The sequence below is a fragment of the Heloderma suspectum genome, chromosome 15, assembly GCF_057233095.1.
Source record: "Heloderma suspectum isolate Gila_16-S chromosome 15, 16-S_ref, whole genome shotgun sequence".
NCBI classification, from domain to species: Eukaryota; Metazoa; Chordata; class Lepidosauria; order Squamata; family Helodermatidae; genus Heloderma; species Heloderma suspectum.
This window is the reverse complement of record NC_139472.1, coordinates 13779046-13801053: the sequence shown is the minus strand read 5'-3', so window position 1 is coordinate 13801053 and position 22008 is coordinate 13779046. Positions and strand designations below refer to the sequence as shown.

The 22008-nt window shown below is 45.9% G+C and overlaps 1 protein-coding gene across 1 annotated transcript in view; it reads right to left on the bottom strand.

Annotated features, from left to right (window-relative positions):
* The window catches only part of PRDM16 (PR/SET domain 16), a 748686-nt gene that overhangs the window by 19329 nt on the left and 707349 nt on the right, over positions 1 to 22008 (bottom strand). The window contains exons 11-14 of the mRNA XM_084822017.1: positions 20161 to 20330; positions 15371 to 15448; positions 4743 to 4912; positions 18 to 192 (exon numbers count right to left, since the gene is read on the bottom strand). Coding sequence (XP_084678143.1) covers positions 18 to 192; positions 4743 to 4912; positions 15371 to 15448; positions 20161 to 20330 — 593 coding nt within the window. The remainder of the gene's footprint in view (positions 1 to 17; positions 193 to 4742; positions 4913 to 15370; positions 15449 to 20160; positions 20331 to 22008) is intronic.

Genomic DNA, 22008 nt, shown 5'->3' with positions numbered 1-22008 from the left:
AGGTTAAACTCACATACCTTTTATCTGCTAAAGTTGATGATTGGTTCATTTCGCTGTTTGCAATAAAGTTTCGGATTTCAGAGAAATAGGAATCTTCTTTCTCATCTAACAGTGCATGGTTGTCTGATTCCGAGGTCGGCGAGCCATCGTTGTTCCCCATGTGGTTCGTGACGACTCCAGCGTGCTGGCTCACTAGGGCAAAGGAACAGGAGAACAAGGGAACATTAAGATGCAAAATGTAAAAGGATTATGCTAACAGAGTGTTGGTGGCAGTGGGGAACGTGGATGGCAAGCAGAGCTTTCTTCCTGTTAAGAGGGAACGGAGAAGAAAAGGTTCCGAACGCTCACAGAGGGATCGTCATCTCTCCTTCTAATAGTGAATTCAGGTGGCTGAGTGCCGACAAGACTGGAGTCAAAACGGGCCCAGTGAGAAGTAAGAAGTTTTGACATGCTCAAATGAACCCCGAGATATGCGGAAGTATGAAACTTTAAAAAAAACAAAAGAGGGCACCTGTGACAAAATCACCTGCTTGTTATGTTAATCTGTTGGATTGTTTTAGTGCTGTATTTAGTTTTGCGGGAAATGACTGTACAGGTAGGAAAGGGTTAACGATGGGCAGGATGGGGCTGCTTTAGTTCTACCTGGAGGGAGAGGGTGAGTGAGTGATGTCTCAGGAGGGTTTGTTTTCTGTTTGGTCAGTTAGTTTGTTTTTGGGGAAGGCGGGGTGGGGAGTTGGACAGAGCACCATCTTGGATGGGGAGGGAGGACTGAGAGAGGCAACGAGGCAGGCTTTGGCTAATTAATTGCGTCTGGTAAATAATACACTTTTATTCTATTTTACTGAGTTAAATCCATGTGCAGCTAGGTCTTCATACAACAATACATAATAGCCAGCACTCACTTCCCAAATTAGAAGTGACAGTGATAAGTCCATCATGCTTGGCATTAATTGTGGCTGGATAATAGGCTGGCTAAACCAGTGAGTACAGCTCACTGGCAGTGACGTCCCACTCCTGAGGCTTCTTATCCTAGGTGTGAAGAGATAATAGAGGAAAGCCTGGGTAAAGGAGGGGCGGACGTCGCAGCACCCCCAAGAATAAAACAGCCAGTGAGGATTGAGTATGCTCAGTAGCTTCTATGAGCCATGGTAATGTGAGGCCATGAAACTCTTCAGCCAAAGTCCTGCCCAGGCATGTATGAAGGTGGTGGTGGTGGTGGGGGGGGGAAACAAACTGGAGGCATTCAAGATGAGGCTGGACAGCCACCTGTCAGGGATGCTTTGACTTGGATTCCTGCCTTGAGCAAGGGGTTGGACTCGATGGCCTTGTAGGCCCCTTCCAACCCTACTATTCTATGATTCTATGAACTGGGCATGTTTAGCCTTGAGAAGAGAAGACTGAGGGGAGACAGGATAGCACTCGTCAAGTACCTGAAAGGTTGTCACAGAGAGGAAGGCCAGGATCTCTTCTCGATCATCCCAGAGAGCAGGACACGGAATAATGGGCTCAAGTTACCGGAAGCCAGATTCCGGCTGAACATCAGGACAAATGTCCTGACTATTAGAGCAATATGACAATGGAACCCATTCCCTAGGGAGGTGGTGGGCTCTCCCACACTGGAGGTATTCAAGATTAGGCTGGACAGCCATCTGTCAGGGATGCTTTGACCTGGATTCCTGCACTGAGCAGGGGGTTGGACTCAATGGTCTTATAGGCCCCTTCCAACCCTACTATTCTATGACTCTATGAGCCCACTCAAAAAAAAAAAAAAGTGGAGGGGGGAGCATATGTTTTTCTACAATTGTTTCGCTATTGTTATCGTTGAGAAATTGCCAATATTTATTCATTTACTTATTTACAACACATCTAAAACAGAATCTGGAGTGGTGAACTTAAGAGGTAAAATAGTAAGAAGATAAAAATAATTACAACACCATATTACAATTATTCTTACCCCCCCCCCCAAAAAAAAGCATGCCAGTTAAAACCATGGCTGGTCAGTTAAGGAATGCTTCCTGGAATACAAGCTGACATTCAGGGGCAGGGAGTTGCACAGGAAGGGGGCCACTACGCTGAAGACTCTTCTGTGGGTGGACTCCAGTTGGGCCAAAGGTCCATGTGGAACCACCAGGAGCATGCCCTCTGATGATGACCTCAATGTCTGGGCAGGTTGGTAAGGGAGAAGGCATTCACTCAGGTATCCATAAAGTAAGTCCATGGTTATAGTTTTTTGGCCTGTCAAATAAATCAACTGTTTTCTCTCAAGCTTGTGCTGCCCATAACTGAGATGAAAGGTTTTGCTGATTTTTTAAAGTGTTGTAGAGTACCCAGTACCTTGGCATGTGTTATTAGGAATATGAAAAGACAAGGGCGGAAGAATTAGGGATGCTTGAGGAATTCAATCTTTGTGAATTCAGACACGAACTGACTTTATCTGCACCTCCCAGATTAATGTGCGGCTGAAACTTGGCTATCCACCATCTTTTGCACTACAGTTCTCATCTCAAATAATGTATCAACATGCATTCAAAAATTTGTATTTTGAGAGTAACCTTTCAGGTCGATTGAGCAGAGGATGGATAGAAAACAGGGAGAACATACGGAACTTCCTGGGCGTGATGTAGGAGTTTACCTCTTGGGGGTCCAGGATTGGATGAAACCTCCTACCCTTCTTTGGCACCATGAAGTCCCTGGAATAGAACCCGTCACTGAGGTGACACTGCAGAATGGGTTCAATGGCGCCTTTCTGCAATAGTGTCTGAACTTCCTGGTGGAGAACTGGCAAGGGGGTGTTACCTGCATGCTTCTGAGTGGAGGGAGAGCATCGAATTCGATGCTGTAGCCCCTCCGGACGATGGAAAGGACCCAGGAATCTGATGCAATGTTGGTCCAGGAAGGAAGGAAAGAACCAAAGAACACCAAAGAGGGATGTTTGAGCAAGGGGACGAAGAAACAGGGGGACTAAGTCAAAGGGAACCCTTGCGGTGGAAGCTGTGGAACTTTGAATTGGAAAATAGCTTTCTTGGTACCGTGGGCTGGTGGTGTGGCTGTTGTGATGAGTCCGTCTGTTGGTAAAGGTATTGAGCAGCAGGCAGTTGGAACCAGTGGTGCTGTTTGGAAGCGTGAGGCCGGGAAAAACCCATATAGCGAGCTGCAGTGGGTGCCTTTTGGACTGGGTCCAGAGCTTCATCCATTTTGGCATTAAACAAGCCTTGCCTGTCAAAGGGTAAATCTTTGATTCAAGGCTGAGCCTCATGAGAAAGTACTGCAGACCTCAGCCAGGAATGGTGATGCAGGCAATGGCGCCTACAAGGGCCTTTGCCTGACCATCCACTCGATGCCTTGAGGTGTTGATTTGCTGTCCAGAAAACTGCATCATCTCATTTTGAAAAACCCAGACAACGTCTAATTAGACCATTTATGCCTGCAATTTTGTGCAAATGGTGCTATTCATGGCCACCATTTTGCGCAAAATGGCCGTTTACGTAAAAAGCTTACCCGTGGTTTACCACAAAATGGCGGCTCATGGGTGAGCAGGGGGATCCCTGAGCTTGCCTGACTCAGCGCTTGCCAAATTGGGGAAGCACATGGGTGCACAGACTGGCATGTGGGGGGTTGAGCAGGAAGATGTCCACTGGACTTCACCCCCTCCCAGGACTTCCATGACATCCCTAGCCGTAATTGACTTAGGCTCCTCAACCGCCTCAAGTGCCTTCCCCCACAACACCACTTTCAGGCAATTGGAACAATTATGCCCGCTTAGTAAAGGCCTGGCAATGTGGGAAAGAACGTGCCCTTCTCCCTGGCAAAAAAGGCAAAGAAAGTGTCTGTCCATTGGTGGAGACTTGCTCCCACAGCGGACACACTTACAAAATGGCCCCTTGAGGGCCACACATTCTTTGGGCGATCGCCAGATCTCGAAAACAAAATGGAGTAAAATAACGCAAGAAGAGACAGAGAGAAAAACACGATAAAAAAGTAAAGAGAGAATAAAACCGTAGCTTTAAACAAACGCTATCAGATGAACTGATCACAGAGAAGTTCCCTCACGAGGCAACCACAGTGCCGGTCAAAACAGAACTGAGGGAATAAGCAGAAACCCACTTGGAACATGCACACTGGGAGAGTGGGGGAAGGCTTCCCGCCAAAACTCCTCATTCATTCCTTTATTATATTTCTATACCGCCCCATAGCCAAAGCTCTCTGGGCGGTTCACAGAAAATTAAAAACCATTGAAATACATTATATAAAGTGTAAAACCTCAGCTATAGAAGTTTCCCAAATCTAGGCTCTGCACAGGCACAGAACCCAAGTGTGTGATGCAAAGAGACCATGAAGAAGAATCCAAATGTTGCACTGTTAGTTCTCCAATTAAAAAAAAAAAGCAGCATACAAATATTACGGGACACTTCACACAAACATATGTATATTATTGAATATATAAACATGCACTCTATTAAGGAAAACAGCTTGTAAAGACCGTGTTTTAGGTAAAATCGTGAACAAAAATGCATGCGTTAGGAGAAATGCTCACAAAAACACCTATGAGTTTTCATGCAGACCTGGAGAAAAACACACACATTTCAAACTGATGCAGAAATGGGATGTCACAAAATGAAGACTGGAAAACCAAGAAACCAAGAGAAGCTGAAATTGACAAATCCATCCATCTCTAGCCAAGTCATGGCTGGTCATGGGAAAGTGATGTCTAGTATTCCTCTTGAATCATTTCCCCCTGTTACCTGGGACATTCTCATGTTCGTGTTTTTTCAGGTGCCGGTCAAGGTTTGTCTGCTGGCCAAAACACCGATTACACAGATGGCATTTGAATGGCTTCTCCTTGTTGTGGATGTTTCGAACATGTCGCTGGAGGTTCGATGAAATGCTGAACGACCTGTCGCAATATTTACACCTGAAAACAAGACATTAAAACAAAACAGAATCATTGCTGAGACAATCAGAGGGAAAGGAAGCATCAGTAAGGCATCCTCCTATTGTACCTAGATACCATTCCAGCTGAGAGCCCACTTCCCTCCAGCTACCCTGCCATCAGAGGGAGAGGAAACAGAAGCCCTTACAGTGTGCTTGGATCCAGCTCTCTGTGACCTGCTGAATTTTGTAAGTAAGAAACTGGTGCCTGAGTTGGCTTTCCCCCTCTTCCCTCCCAATCGCTTTTCCTTTTGTGCCATGACTTTTAGGTTGTAAGCAGAGATTGTCTTATTGCTGATCTTTGTAAGCCACTTTGTAAGCCTTTTTAGCTTTCCACTCCAAACCCAACCCCCACCCGGAAGCATGTGGAGCCCTGCATGGACCAAAGCACAGCAAAGCTGATTCCTTTTAAAAAAATCCGGTGCTCCTCCATTCACTTCTCCTCCCATTCTCATGGAAACACAGCCCCTGTTTAGGATTCCAAGCTCTTAATTCCATTCTATCCTGCCCCATATTCTGATCCCTATCCCAACCGTCAGTCAGCATTCCATGTTTTTGGTATGGCTTTTCCAAACCTCTCGTAGGGTGCAATCCAGTGTGATCTGCCCTGGGTACTCATGAGCCTCTGAGTGATTTTGCCCATCTCCTGGAGGCTTTGGGGGTGGGGGAGAAGGAAGGAGGATGGGGATGGCTGGCGTGGTTCTCTCTGCGCTCACTGCGAGGAGGCGGAGGCAGGGAGTGTGGTTTCCTAGCTCCAAGCTTCGAGCCAGGAAACTGAACTATCCTGTGTCCCCTAGATACTGTCCAGGAGCTGTAAGATTGCTCTCTTAGGGTTTCGTTTCTAACCTTTTTTGTACTTCTGCAAGCCCTAGGGTCAGTCCTGCTAGTATGTGTCTCTTGTGCATGGGTGTTGTTGTTTTGGCTACATGAGCATTGGCACTCACAACCAGAACATTGGAAATAGAGGGAATGAAAATTTCTTCTGCTGCTGAGGTGAGGGTGATAGTGGTGGAACATCTCCTTTTATTTGTTGTGTCTGGGGGGGGGGTTGTTTTGGGGCAGCTTCGTGCATTTCGCTTTTGTTTTGTTTTTACTGATATTTTTATGATTCTAATTATTTGTACGATTTGGATTGTTCTGAAGCAAAGTGGGATAGACATTTTCAAAAGTAAAATAAAAATTAAACAAAATAAGGAACAGTGATAGAGAAATCTCAGTTGGCCCCTGAAGGAATGAAGAGGATGAAAATTACTACAAGGAGAACATGCAACAAAGTGTTGCAGTGCGGAGTTCTCTGTTCAGGGTTCCAGGACACTATATTGCACTTCTCTCCCCACTGGATTTCTGGTTCCTCAGCCAGCATTTCTTGGCCACAGAGCATACTCAGCTAGGGATGCATGGATTGTGAAAAATTCATTCCGTCTGTGTTTCATGGGTTGTCAGGTGCCTTTTGTTCCATCCTCTGCCCATCGACGGAATCAGATTTTTTTTAGTTTCTGAATATGAACAAATTCGCACATACAAAAATGCACAAATCCCCCCAAATGCACATTTTCATGCTTTAGCCCATGGGGGAAATGTGCATTTTCGGCTGTACCCCTCCTCCCCCACATTTTTCTACGACAAATTTTCACAAAATTCCCAAAGGTTAGAAAAATACTCTGCAAGTCCATGGAACCTGCCTGAGAGGAGAAATGCCAGAATCCACAGGTCAGAGTCATAAAAATCGAAAGTCATTTGGTTCCATTGTGGATTTCTCCGACAACCCTATACTCAGCCCTCATTGGGCTGTCTGAAATTTTATCTTCCTAAGCTTTTTTTTTTTTTTGGTGTATACTTCTGTAAATCTTTGGGTTTTCCTTAAGCCTGTTGATACCTTCCTGTGGATGGTGCAGTTCTGGCTACATTAGGATGAGCACTTACATATGTAGGATAAGAATCTCCAAACGCCTTCGCCTCACTGGCTAAATCCAGAACGAGGTATTAACTATAGCCCTATTCTTGTGTTTGGGTCAATGTGCATTGGCTTAAAGTGGGGAGCAGAGCCAGGAACTGTGGCAGCAGCTATGGCAGTGATAATAATATCATCGTCTCGAAAAAGGATTGCGGGGCTCGATAACCTCAAATATTCAAGTTCTCTAAAGTCCCTGAATATTTGAGGTTATCGAGCCCCGCAATCCTTTTTCGAGACGATGATATTATTATCACTGCCATAGCTGCTGCCACAGTGACGGTGACTGCAGCCATGAAATTAAAAGACGCTTGCTCCTTGGGAGGAAAGCTATGGCCAACCTAGACAGCATAGTAAGAAGCAGAGACATCACCTTGCCGACAAAGGTCCGTCTAATCAAAGCTATGGTTTTCCCAGTAGTAATGTATGGCTGTGAGAGCTGGACTATAAGGAAGGCTGAGCACCGAAGAATTGATGCTTTCGAACTGTGGTGCTGGAGAAGACTCTTACGAGTCCCCTGGACTGCAAGGAGGTCAAATCAGTCCATCCTAAAGGAAATCAACCCTGAGTGCTCATTGGAAGGACAGATACTGAAGCTGAAGCTCAAATATTTTGGCCACCTAATGCGAAGAGAAAACTCCCTGGAAAAGACCCTGATGCTGGGAGGGACTGAAGGCAAAAGGAGAAGGGGACGGCAGAGGATGAGATGGCTAGATAGCATCACCGATGCAATGAATATGAACTTGAGCACGCTCCGGGAGAGAGCACAGGACAGGAAGGCCTGGCGTGCTCTGGTCCATGGGGTCACGAAGAGTCGGACACGACTGAACGACTGAACAACAACAACAACAACAACAACAACAAAGTCCCTGAAGAGGGCAGAATGGGGGCACTCAGGAATGGCGATTTTAAGTGCTTGATGAAGTCACCGCTGAATGCGCCATCAATCTCTACTTGAGTATGTTTTTATTTCGTAGCTTCAGTCGTCAGCAAGAGTCAGACCAAACGTTCCCAAATTTCTCAGCACAGTTTGCTGAGGACAAGAGACTCGTGCATCCACCAAGAACATTTCTGCTCATTATTTATTTATTTTTATTTATTATTGCATTTATACCCCACCTTTTTTTCTCTTGCAAGGAACCCAAGGGGGCTTACATTATCCTCCTCCTCTCCATTTTATCCTCACAAAAACAACCCTGTGAGGTGGGTTGGGCTGAGAGTCTGTGACTGGCCCAAAGTCACCCAGTGAGCTTCCATGGCCGAGTGGGGACTAGAACCCGGATCTCCCAGCTCCCAGTCCAACACTTTTGCCACTACACCATGCTGGCTCTAATAATCATTAGATTTGCTAGCACTTGTGTTCCTCAGTCAATCGATACAGAACACAGCGAGTTCATTTTATTTAAACATAAATGTTCAAAGGAGGGCTGCAGACAGCATATACTACTTTCCAAATGTGTTACTGCTGGGACCATGACTTGCTCTCTAAAAACATATCTCCTATTATTTCTGGAAGTGCCAGATATATATATAGGAAACAATGTTTCCTAAATTTGGGAGGGAGGGATGGTGTGTTGACTTGCTGGTTTTAAGAAATGAGCTGGACTCAAGACAGCAAGTACCGCCCCCATCACTAAAGGCCATGTGTCCCTTGCAGTAAATACACAGCATTTGCCTCTCTGATCCTGCACACCTTTTGTTCCCTAAGGGTGAAATTCTATGTATGTTTAGACAGAAAGAAGTCCTATAACTCCCAGCATTCCCTAGCTACCATGCTGGTTGGGGAATGCTGGGAGCTGTAGGACTGTTTTCTGTCTAAACATGCATGGGATTACACCCTAACTCTACCTTTCCACAACACACACACACACACACACACACACTATAGCTGCTACAGAATCCAAAATTTGGCAGTGCTTGCTAAAAAGTGGTACCCAAATATTACCAGGGATGGTGCTGAAAACATTCAGCCATGGTTCAGACTTAATAGAAAATCATGGTTGCAGAACAAGTGAGATTTGTTCTCACGAAAGCATAGATTAAGAAAACGGCTGTTCTCTGTGTTTGGATACAATGGGAAACTGTGGTTTATTTAAAAGCAGAAGTGGACTACTTATTTGTTTTTCTTATCGGCTGAAAAGATTTATCCAGCCTTTCAGGGCACACTGCACTTACAAAGTGATTTACGAAGATTTAAATACACAACATAATAATCACAATGAAATTACCTCATCTACTCTATAATCAGCAGCAGTTAAACGTTTTAAAAGAATACGGCATTAAATGAACCAAATCCAGCCTGTCTTTAAGGTTCTCTTGAAGACCAGCAATCATGGGGTGATACGTATTTCCCTAGGATTCGGGGGCAACAGTGTGTTGCCCAAATGCAGCATGTTTTCCGCAGGGTGGGTTATCATGTTGTCTGAATGCAGTCAGGACGGTTTGTTAACCATGCAGTGTGACTTGTGAACTGCCCTGAACAACGCAACAACAAACTGTGGATTCTCAAGGTGGCTTGTTCAAGATAATAAGCCACACTGCATGGTTGACAACACAATAGCCCACAATTCAACAAACAACCCACAGTTCAGAACAACCCACACTCAGTGGTTGAGCGTGGGTTGTTCTGAACCATGGGCTGTTTGTTGAATTGTGGGCTATTGTGTTGTCAACCACTGAGTGTGGGTTAGCATGTTGTGTGAACAGCCTCATTGCTACTATTGGTGCAGTTGCTGGGAGGGGAGGAAGTAGTGTGTGGAGTAGTGGTTAGAGTGCCCGACTAAAACCAGGAAGACCATTCCATTCAAATCCCCACCCAGTCGTCGAGCTCACCGGGTGACCTTGTGCCAGTTACTCTCTTTCAGCCTAACCCACTTCACAGGGTTTTTGTGAGAATCGAACAGAGGACCAGATCGATCAAACAGCAGATAGACTCTGCCTGTGCAATGCTGCTCTGTCCCTTGGAGGCCTAAAGGCCAAATAAACTATGCCAGGAGTGTGGCGTTCCTCTGTCCTCTCCCGTCGCCATCAATTTGTTTATTTTTTTTTTAATAAAGAAACAGAATACCAATAGAAACCATGGCTGGTCAGTTAAAGAATGGTTCCTGGAGCAGTGCTGTTTTCAGGAGGCGCAGGAACCACCACAGTGTTGGTGCCTGCCTGACCTCCAGGGGCAGGGAATTCCAAAGAAAGGGGGCCACCATGCTGAAGGCTCTTCTCCTGGTGGACTCCGATCGGGCCATCGAGCCATGTGACTCCACTAGGAGCATGACCTATGATGACCTCAGTGACCAGGCAGGTTGGTAAGGGAGAAGGCAGTCTCTCAGGTATGCTGGTCCCAAGTCATTTAAGGCTTTGTATAGTAGTACTAGAACCTTAAACCAGGCCCGGTAGGAAGTGGGCAGCCAGCGCAGTTCCCTCAGCAAAGGGGCAGCTCCCGACTATGGCCAACTGTTGCGCTCTGCACCAGCTCCAGCTTCCAGAGTTGCTGGTGCTCTGTGTTTGGGGGGTCTCTCTGGGACAGGGGATCTGGAGGTGGAAATGCCGGATCAACGCAGATAGGGTCAGGAGGAGAAACGTGAAAGGAGCAATACTCTCAGTGCCCAAAAGGCCAACTTTGCAGGTGTTCCAAAGTGTGACTGCCCGTTTTGCTTCCAGCAATGATGAAATGCCCACCTTGCAGGCGTGCCAATCCGCTCTCGCTTGGTCCTCCTCCACCAGTGACGAAAACACCAACCTTGCGAGGGTGTTCCGTCTGCTTGGTCTGTCTCCCTCCACTAGTGCCAATCCACTGCTACCTAAGAGGGTTGTGTGCCTTCCTATGAGATATGGCCTCTTAAGAATTACATATCTCAGAGTTTCTGATTTCATGCTGGCTTTTTTTTTGGTGCAGTTCAAGAAGAGAGAACATTCACAAACAATGCCTTTAGTTCTGGTTTGTTTGCTTTAAATCTACTAGTAAACTGTTGTGGTTAAACCCTGCATCTAGAGTGTCAGGCACCCCATGTCTACAGCCTAAACCCCACATTATTGGGAAGGGGAGGATTAAAAGAAGGAAGGTGGGACTCTTAAGGAGGCAAGAGACCCTTAAAGAGTTGCTCGGGGGTCCAGGTCATAAGGGGAACCTTGACAGACACAAAGGAACAGAGCAGGATCGGCAAAAATTAATACACTGAATTGGGAATGGAGCAAATTAGTAAACTCTAACTCAAGTTCATCCCTTTTCACCTGGGGTTTGTGCTCTCTCACCCACACAAGTCTTTGGTCATGTATATGTATGTGTTTGATTAATCTCTCAGATTAAATGGGTCAACAAAGGAACTACTTTAGCAGCCAAAAGAAAAATTGCCCAAATACACGAGCCGCAATTTCATGATGGGCTTCTTCCTACCCAGAGCAAGCCAGAAAGCTTTCCAAAAAAATATTATTATTATTTCTGCTAAACTTAGAAGCCAAGGTTCTGAACCGAGCAAAAGAAAATAATGATCCGCACTCTTCACGAAACGTCGTGCCAACTCCCCGGAGAGCCGTTACTATGCAAGATTGTTCAGAAGTCAAACCTCGATTGCTAAAAAAATGCATGGATCTTTTTTTCTGGGAGAGCACCAGACCAAATACATTTTTATTTTGATAACTTATGTTAAGTATTAAAGTCTCCTTTTTTGGAAGAAAAAATAGCCTAAACAAGCTGTGAATAATCTGGAGTGTGCTTTGGGTCTGACAAGTGAACATGGTGGTATGAATGTCATTCAAAACAAAATAACCCAATAGACAGATTAGAACAGGGGCAAAGCAATTACGAAATGTACGGGGGGGGGGTTGCAGGAAGATCTTGGGGGGGGGGAACTAGTGCTGAGCTGAAAGTTTCCCCATGGGAAAGTCTGACTCAACATTCAGAGACGGTAAGATTTGTGGGCCCCAATATACAGACTGTTTTGGGGGAGTGAGGGATGAAGTTTCTTAAGAGGCTGAGGGGTGGGGGGCTTACCCTTTGCAGCAGGCACAAGTCTTTTTCTGACAATTGTTTTGATGCTTCTTTTAGCAACAGTTGCATAACACTTTTCTTACCGGCTATGAGTTGGCATATGCCACTTTTTCCTCCACAATGTCCAGGATATAGTTGTTCTCTATTCTGGGGAGGTGGGGGAATGGTCCACAAATTAGGTTGACAACAAGTGAGAAGGGCCATTTTTTAGTGTTGTCCAAAAACGTATTTAAACGGGAGGGGGAAGTTCCGCACTGCTGCCACCAGCAAGGATAATGTCCCCTCCCTCACAATTTTCTTTTGCTTCCCCGCTCCAAATCTGTAGCACTCAGAAGAGGAGTGTGGAGCAGCCAAAATGGGTCATTCCAGGGGGTGTTCCAGGGCGGGGAAGGTGGAAATGCTGGTACGACACCCCTATGTGTCATCCGGCAGCCTATCCCCATAGGATTGCGTCCTTATTTAATTACACATTATTTTTATTATTATTATTATTATTATTATTATTATTATTATTATTATTATTTGCTGCTCTTGATATTCCTTGGATATTTCATCCAAGCAGCAATGTACAAATTCACACACTTGGAGGGGTGGGGAAAGAGCAGTTTGGGTGAAATTCACTGGCAATACTAGACCCAGAATGGATCAGTTCTGTCGCAAGTTTAATCTGTTCTAGTTTGGAGCATAATATAAATACAAGAAATGAATGAATGAAAGAAAGAAAGAAAGAAAGAAAGAAAGAAAGAAAGAAAGAAAGAAAGAAAGCAGTTTCCTCAGACTCCAAAAAGGATATTCACTGCTAGCAAGAGGCTATCAGAATGAAATGAGGCTAGAACTGGGGAAGGTGGGGGGGGGGGCCTCTGTCGAGAGAAATCTAAAACAGTTTTATTTAGAGCTCAGTCTTTTCAGACCTTTTTAGCTGAAAGGGGGGGTCCGGGGAAGGGGGAAACGCTTTCACAAAACCACCACCTAACTGTTTTTGCAGCTGCAGATTTCTTTGTCCTGATGGTGGCTACCATTTGTTTATCATCGTTATCATTATTATTATTCCACTTTTATCCTGCCTCTTTTCCTCTTGCAAGAACCCCAAGGTGGCTTCCATGATTCTCCTCCTCTCCATTTTATCCTCACAACAGCTCTGTGAGGTCGGTTAGGCTGAGTGTCCGTGACTGGCCTAAAGTCACCCAGTCAGCTTTAGGGCTGAGTGGGGACTAGAATCTGGATCTCCCAAGTCCCGGTCCAACACTCTAATCACTGCACTGTCTTTCTTTCTAGCCATAAGGCTTCTGCGTTATTGGTGGGTGCCATTTTTCCTTTTGCAAGGCTCTAGCATAAGGGGAAGAAGCATTGCCATCACTGTGATTTGGCTTAATGGCTTTACTATGTCATCATGAAGCCGAATCAAAGTGAGGACAATGCTTCTTCCCTTTACACTGGAGCTTTGCAGTCGGGAAAACGGTACCTACCAAGAGCTGGGAGTAAGATTGCTGCTCATAAGATTTCCCCAGCCTTCACTCCTGTTTGGACCCTACCAGATCACCGAAATGCTCTCCCTACAAAAACATTACAGCTTTTGAACAGGGTGGCAAAGTGGCGGTGGGGCATTTCAGCTCAACATTTATTTTATTATCTTTCTAGATTCAAGCACAGCTCCATTAATCCGGGGTGTCCATTTCTTCCCCTGGTTTAGCCTGACTATAAATGCCTAAATGCCAGAACTGAAGACTTCTCCACACACAGGCTTTTTATCCCATGATTTTACCGGAGTTTCTGCTTCCGGATTCTTTGCAGGATAAAGATTGGCCCTTTACGTGTGCTTCCCTTTCCCCCACCCTTTTCCCCTTTATCTGAGAGTATGTTTCATTATACAGCCACTAGATGGTGCTGTTGCTATAGCACAACTTCCTCTTTGCACAGAAAAAATTCAACCCGATTCAAACATCTTACATAATGAGAAATAAAAATCACTCCCCACACTTTTGTATCGCCATTCGCAGGATGTGTAGGCAAATTCTGAGTGGTGAGCTGAAATTTGGGGTGATGGTGCTCACCAATGTTCTTCCATGCTCCTCCCAGTCTGGTGGCCACCATATTTATTTACCCAGCATGCCTGTATGTCCTGATGTAGCATCATTCCAAAGAGCATTCTGTAGAAAAACGGCACCCTTCTACTGGTAGTTTCTCTCCCCTTTCAATTTGAACACCACCCCGCCCCACAAAAAATTGGGCTGAAAGTTCTCTTTGCTAGAGTTATTAAGAAGAACAACAAACACTCCTAGAATTCAGCACTTCCTTTAAAACCATGCTGAGAGTCTTCTCCATGCAGAACTCAGAAAGGGCCCCTGGAGCTCTGAAATGGCATCTATGGTCAGGGTTGGCCCTATCATTGGTAGGGATGGCAAAAAAAAAAATTGGCTGCAGACTCAGACCAGGTCGGATTCTCAAGAATCCGACCCGCAGAGTCTGCAGCACACTGGCCCCACTCGCCTCTGCCTCTGCCAGATTTCCCGCAGGGCGGCTCTCAGGGCTGTCAGTGCCACCGGCACCACGAACGCCGGCTGTCAAGGGCTTCCTTAACAGGTGGTGCAGAGAACAAGCGCCTCGACGCAGCACCCCAACACTCTCGCCCTAGCTTCCTCTCCAGGAGACCAGGGAGGGAATGCTGGGGTTCCTTAACAGCCAGCATGGAGAACAGGGGCCTTGGTGTGGCCAGCGCCCAGCACTCTCTCCCTGGCCTCCTCTCCAGGAGACCAGGGAGGGAACGCTGGGGTGCCATCGAGGCCCTTCTTCCATGCGCTGGCTGTCAGGGGCTTCTTTAACAGCTGGCATGGCCAGGAGGAGAGCCACGCCATGAAATTCTGACTTGGATTCCTGCATTGAGCAGGGGGTTGGACTCGATGGCCTTGTAGGCCCCTTCCAACCCTACTACTACTATTCTATGATTCTATAAATCCAGAGGACACAGGCCATGGGCCCCCAAGCGGCTTGAAATTTTCCCCACTACAGACCCCATCTGGACTGGAAGTTGCGGGGTTCGTACACCCCTAATCATTAGGCAGAGTGAAGCAGTTGCCTGAGGCAGAAGATGCTGGGAGGTGGCAGCAAGGTGTTGGAGGAAACTGCCTTTCGCCCCCTAAGTTACCTTGCTGCTTTCAGGTGCAGTGGAAGATGCTGACGCATCATCAGTGTTGAAGACAGACTCATCTGCCAGTCCATCGGCTTTTGTGCGCGGCGTGTGGTATACTGCCTCTGACTGAACACGGAAATTTTGAGGTACCATGACTACCACCTATCGATCGACCTTCCTACTGTGGATCCGCCTAGCTCACTAGCTATCTATGCTACTGGCCATCCCATAACGCTGTGACAATCAGTTCCATAGAAAAACCGTGTGTCAAATAAAGCCTTTGTTGTACCCGCCCCAAACCCTTCTGCCCAAACGTCCAAATTCCCTTCTTCAGTGTTCTACTGCGGGTCCTGATTTCACAAGCTATGTCCTTACTCACCTGTAAGGTTGTTCTCCCGTGTGTGTCCGGAGATGTCTTGTAAGGTTTGCTGAACGTGGGAAGATCTTACCACAGTACCTAGAAGGTAAAAACATGGTAAACTCCAAAGCATAGTTTGATCCAGATATCACATACTGGCATGGGAATGGGGCGGAGATAAACCCCAGGTTGCATGTTTTGGCAAACCTACATTTGCTGACTTGGCAAGGTGTCTTATAGTTGAAACGTTCTCTGCATCCATCAGTCAGAGACATATGAAGACACCTGGACAACTTCCACAGGGGGTTCACACAACCCGCCTCATGTGTTGAAAGCTCATATGAAGGATTGTGGGGTCACAATAACCAGCCCTGTCCTCTCACCAGCAACGCATGCACCAGCCATGCCCCCTAGCACATGGTCTCCTTAGTGTAAGATGAAATCCTGATTTTATTTATTTATTTCATTTATATCCCAACTTTCTTCCATTGTGGAACTCAAGGTGGCTACACATGGTTCCTGGGTGGCCTCCCCTCCAAGCACTGGCCAGGCCCAGACCTGCTTAGCTTCAGCAAGCTGGCTGCCTCCTGTGCCTTCAGAACATCATCTCTTGTGCCTTCAGATGATGTCTTGGGATCATGGCCAAGGATTCCCCCTTGTGTGAAGCAATGGCTCAGTTCAGTGCTGGTCTCAGCCCATTTCTATTTATCATTAGATAGAAATGTGTTGAGCAGGGGGTTGGACTCGATGGTCTTATAGGCCCCTTCCAACCCTACTATTCTATGATTCTATGATTATCACAAAACAGTATCTGATACAAAGCCACAACAATCTGTATCTAATAGCTCACATGATTTTCTGTTTGTTAAAGTCAAGTTTCTAGCCATTCTCATCGCAAGTACAGGTGGCTTACCTGTAACCGTAGTTCTTCGATTGGTCACCTGTGCATCACACAAATGAGTTCTGCACCTGCACAGAGCCTCTGTCAGAAATTTCTAGAGCTGAGGCTTTCAGTGCAGAATCCCTCCCCTCTCCCATGCATGCCTAGCGGGCGGTGCTCCCACCTTTCCCCTCAGTTTCTCTGAAGGTGCCACAACAACCCCGAACCAAGAGGAATGGTGAACACCTGTAGTGGGGTAGGAGGTTGGGTTGTGTGACTGCACAGATGACCACTTGAAGAACTACAGTGACAGGTAAGCAACCTGTCCTTCTTTGAGGTCTCTGTGCATCACATATATGGGGGATTAACCAGCTGACTTACCAAAGAGGAGGGAACAGGTGGTCAAGTCAGTATTGAGGAGAACACTGCCCATCCAAATGAAGCATCCTTTCTTGCCTGAACATTGAACAATAATGTTCAACAAATGGCATGGGCTGTGACCAGGTAGCAGCCTTGCGTACATCTTGAAGAGGGATACCTTGGGAGAAAGCCACTCAGGAGGTGACAGCCCAGATGGAATGGGCTCATATGGACTATAGTACAGGTAGTCAAGCCAGGGCATAGTATAACCCACTGGTATATTTTTCGTTAAGAATTGAGTGGGAATATTCCTGCACATGCTCAGTAAAGGAGTGAGATAGGGACTGGCCACCATTGTAGGCAGTTACCAAAATGCAGTGTGGAAGAAGCTTGCTTTCTCCTCTCTGGAAGTCCCTGAACCCTTGAGGCAGGGTTGTTTAATGAGTTATTCCTGTGTTGCTGGATCCTGGTCCATTTTGAGAAGATTGCTGTGGTGCTGAACTGAGTAGAGACTGTTTTGCTTCTTCGGCCAGCACAAAAATCAAGCTTCAGAGAGAAGTTTTATTTAAATTTCTGTTGTGGACTCAAGCTGAACGACAGGACTTTGGGAGGGCTGTACTCTGTTTTACTGTTTTTGGTGACAAGTGAACTGTTATGCATGTAAAATTATTACACATACATTTTATTGTTTTTAATTAAGAAATTAAAACGATATATGTTAATTGTCCCTGTTTGCTGTGAGTCCCTTTAGAGACCCTTGTGTTACAGTAGCAAAGCTTAACTATTTTAGAAATTCAAGCAGGTAGCTGATGTATTAAGACAGGGGCACCCTTTTTATTCTTGCCCCCATAGACAAAGAGTTTCATGGTCTTTTGAAACAAAGAGGTCCAATAAAGGTAGAAGGTTAGAGCCCCTTCATATGTCCAAAGTATGAAGGGAAGACTCCAGGGCATGGCTGGGTTTGGAAAGAAGACAGGAAGACTAGTATCCCAGCTCAAATGGAAAGATGACCTGACCTTTGGCAGAACATTCGGATGCACTGCCTTGTCCCTATGAGTTGGACCAGAGGGCCGCCAGTTCATGTGCTCAACATCCAGAGGTTCTGGTAATGAGGAAAAATAACTTTAAAGGTAAGCAACCTGAGATCAGATGTAGCCAGGGGTTCGAAAGGTTTGGAAATGAGGGCAGTCAGAATTACGGCTGGAAAATTGGAGGGTATTTTCAGTCCAGTTAGGAATCTCTTAGGTCTCAGATGTGAAAAAGCCATATGTCCCTGAACCTGGCAGTGGAACACAGGCAATGATGCCAGGTACACTTGAAGAGGCGAGAAAGCAAGTCCTCGATCACAATACATCAATGAAACTGGAAAACGTGGTGAAGAGAGCAAGCTACGCAGCTCAGTTGCCAAAAGAAGGCTACGATTTAGTACAGAAAGCTGTCAACAAGGCTGCAGCTGTGGTGACCAGAGAGAAACTGAGGGGAAAGGCGGGAGAAGTCATGGGAGAGGGGTAGGGCAGGCTTCCCGTCTGAAAGTCTCAGTTCTAGAAAGTTTCAACAGAGGCTCTGTGCAGGCACAGAACCCATATGTGTGATGGACAGAGACCACGAACAAGGAGTGGTATGGCTGCTAAAGAATTGGGGTGTAGTGCTTGTCGTCATCTTTCCGAGCACCAGTGACTGATGGTGCTAGTAATGGAAAAGGTCAAAGCAAGTTTTGAAAATATTAATTCACGACCACATTTAGATTTCCACCAGTAGCAAGACATTTTGCTTTGGAACCTGGGATGATTTCGCAGGGATTCAAGGGGGTGGGTGGTGTGGTGCTGCGGTTGAAAAATGCTGATAACTGGAAGGGGTAAGCATACCCTTTTGGTGCTCTTCATTTGCTTCAAACTGCATCCTCCCAACACCACTTCGCATAGAGAAGATGTATGGCATAAAGTTTGTGAGTTGCATAGTTTGAAGGCACTGAAGGCGGCCACCATGCTGAAGCTCACCAGGTTTGGGTCTGGTCTGTGCTTGGAAGGGAGACCACCTGGGAACCCCATGGAGCCACCTTGAGTTCCACCATGGAAGAAAGGTGGGGTATAAGTGTAATAAAACTAACAAACAAACAAACAAACAAACAAATAAATAAAATAAAATAACTTGGTATTTTGTGCAAGTCCCTGTGAGCAGCTTTTAGAGGGAAAGAGGCCCACAAATTCACTGAAATATAAATAATTAACCAACACTGTCATGCTCAAAATCAGCACAGTCCCCAATCACATACTGCCAAGGTACTCAGTTTCTGGGCGCCTTTCAAAAATCTGTGAAACGGATTACTTCTCTCTCATTCATCACGGTGCAGTTCCAAATCCAGAATAAGAAGCTCAAACTCTCACTGTTTTAGCCATCCTGCCAGCTACTGATGCAACAAAGTGGCATAGGTCAACTCACAGGAGGACTCCTCTAGCAATACAGATGCCTCAGATGCCTCATAAGCAGGGATGTATGGACTGTGTAAAATCTGTTCTGTCTGTGTTTTGCGAATGGGCAGGCACCTTTCATTCCATCGTCCGCCCATCGACAGAATCGGATTTTTGTTTCCGAATCTGCACAAATCCGCATTTGCCCAAATGCACATTTGAGCAATTTTGCACCTGTGAAAATGTGCAAATTCCCCCCAAATGCGCATTTTCATGCTTTAACCTATGGGGGAAATGCTCATTTATGGGCTGTTAAAAAAACTGGTGCATATTTTTCCACAACAAAATTTGCATAGAATTCGGGAAAGTTAGAAAACCATCTGCAGGTCCGTGGAATCTGCCCGACAGGGGACAGGTTAGTCTGCTGCAGTATCCACGGGTTGGATTCATAAAAATCCAAGCTCATTTGGTTCCGTTGAGGATTTCTCTGACATCCCTACAGTCATAAGGCAACACAGGAGCAGGACAATGTGGGGCATCTTTGCTGGTCCCAGGCACTCCATCTTCCTCATCTGGATTTGGGAACGAAAGATCAAGGACTAGTGTGGCACCTGGAAAGTAAGTTGTAAGCAAGCACAATTTGTGACACTGCATAACATCATGGGGCCCATCTGTTAAGGCACGTGGTGGTTTTGTGAAGCATGAGCCAACATGAGATAGCCTTAAACTGGCAAATAATACAAACACACACAGACACACTGTTGCTGACAGATTGGGGGGGGGGATGTCCTCAGTGGGCCCCCTCCTTGCCACCTTTATCAATGCCCATGCACTTGCTGTCTCCCTCTGGGCCCAATCCCCACTGCCCCAAAGAGGAGGGCAAGCTGTGTGAATGCTGCTCCTATTTGTCCTTGCTCACACTGTTGGGGAGGGCAAGTAACAGGGAAGGGAAGGAGCAGGACTGAGGAGCTCTGGGGGTCATAAGTGGGCCCACTGCTGGGGGTATGTTGCCTTGGCAGGTTCCCAATGATGCTGACATTGGATCTGCAGAAATGTATGTTAGCGCAAGGCATACTCAGCTGTGCCATTCTATTTTCTTGCATCCCAACCTCAAGCTGAGCCTGCTGTTTTCTTGCTGGCCAGCAATTTCCCTTCGTTTTTACCTGCAGGTGTAACGTTCTTTGCCCTTGCGCAAAATAGGGTCAGATAGCGTTGGGGGTGGCGACCGGAAGTTAAAGGGATGATGCGGAAGGGGTTGCAAGGAGGCACCGGCGTCTGTCTTCATGGCTGCAAAGCTCTCCAGTTTCTCTGTCATGGTTTCTATTGCCGACATCTATTTACAAAAGGGAAAGATTTTTCACCAGTTGTGGTCAACTCAAAGTCGTGATGCTGGTGGCACTGTAGATCCTACTGGACAGACCTAAAACTGTCCAACTTCTTTTCATAAGTGAGTCTAGCCTAAGCATCCCACTTCCTTGTTTCTCCCACTTTGGCCGCTCAGTGCATAACGTGGGCTGCTATCTATTGCTTCCAAATTGTAAACAACAAGAATGAAACGCCCATAAAACTAAATCCATGATTATAGAGTACAGTGGGAAAGAAAGGGATTAATTTAGACAGCAAATGTCTCTCGACTTTGGACAGTTATATTGATCTAAATCAAGTCTTTCGAAACCTGTGAGCGACAAAGCTGTTGCAGAAGCCCTTTACACTGACAATTTCAATTCCTCCTATGTTTGCAAGCATACCTGAGCATTTTGTTATGTTAGGCTGCAATCCTACGCACACATACCTAAGACTAAGCAAAACAAGGAAGGACAGGAAGGCCTGGCGTGCTATGGTCCATGGGGTCACGAAGAGTCGGACACGACTGAATGACTGAACAACAAAGCAAAACAAAGAACTGCCTTAATCATGATATCAGTAAGGGGATGGGAGAGCAATGGAGGGTGGATCAGAAGTGTCTGGCTTAAGACAGTCTGACGTTACAGAGAGGATGTTGAGTTTCTGAAGGTAGGAGGGAAACATCAAGAAGGCTGGTCTTAGGGGCGGGTGAGCTGGGTGGTTGCCTGGGGCAATGAGCTGAGGGGGGCACCAAGCTGAGCTCAGGGGCTACATTTTTTGAATGTACTGTCAGCTAGGGTGGCAAAAAGCAAGAGTCTGTAACCTCAAGGTTCTCCAGGTGGTTCGGGTGCTAACTACAAAAATGATCTGCCTTCAATTAGCTTGAAAGTATGTTTCTTTTTCAGTTTCCACTTTGATGTCAGTTGCACTAGGTAAAAACCAGCAGGACACCGCTTTACTTTGAGGCAACATTACAGAGCACTTAGCACTTAAAATACTGTAAACACTATAAGCGCTATATAAATAATAATAAAATAAAGCCGTAAACTGTCAGCTGGAGAACTTTTTTATTTATCACTTTTTTGTATTATTTTTAAAGATAAAAATAGATATTCTAAAATGAAGACTGCTCACCAAAAGATAGGAACTGCTACCAAAATATTACGAGTAAAACCTGTGATAGTTCTTTCTTCTGTGTTGCACAGAGCACTGCCATTGCTCAGAATGTGGCTTTTCGATCCTTGCCTTGCGCAGACTGTAGCTCAGTGTCTGAGAGATCAAGGTTCTGAGCCATGTTGTTCTCGATGGACATCACACCTGCATCAGGCCCCATACATCCTCTGGGTGGCCCTGCAAAACTGACTGGGGGGGGGCAGCAAAGGCAATCCTTGCCCCAGGCGCTATTTATCCTACGGCCTACCCTGACCATCAATCACAAAAAGTGATGCTCTGTGTTAGGCGGAAGTGCTAATGTTTGGTACATTTCTGCTGCATTCAAAATGGCCTTGAGAGCCAAGAAATGGCTGAGAATGCACATCATTATGAAAGAAAATTGTCCCAATAGTTGAAGAATAATTTGCAGAAGGTTGACAACCAATCACAAAACTTAAACCAAACAAACAAACAAATAAAAGGAGAGTCATAAAAGCAATGGGTTGAGTAGAATA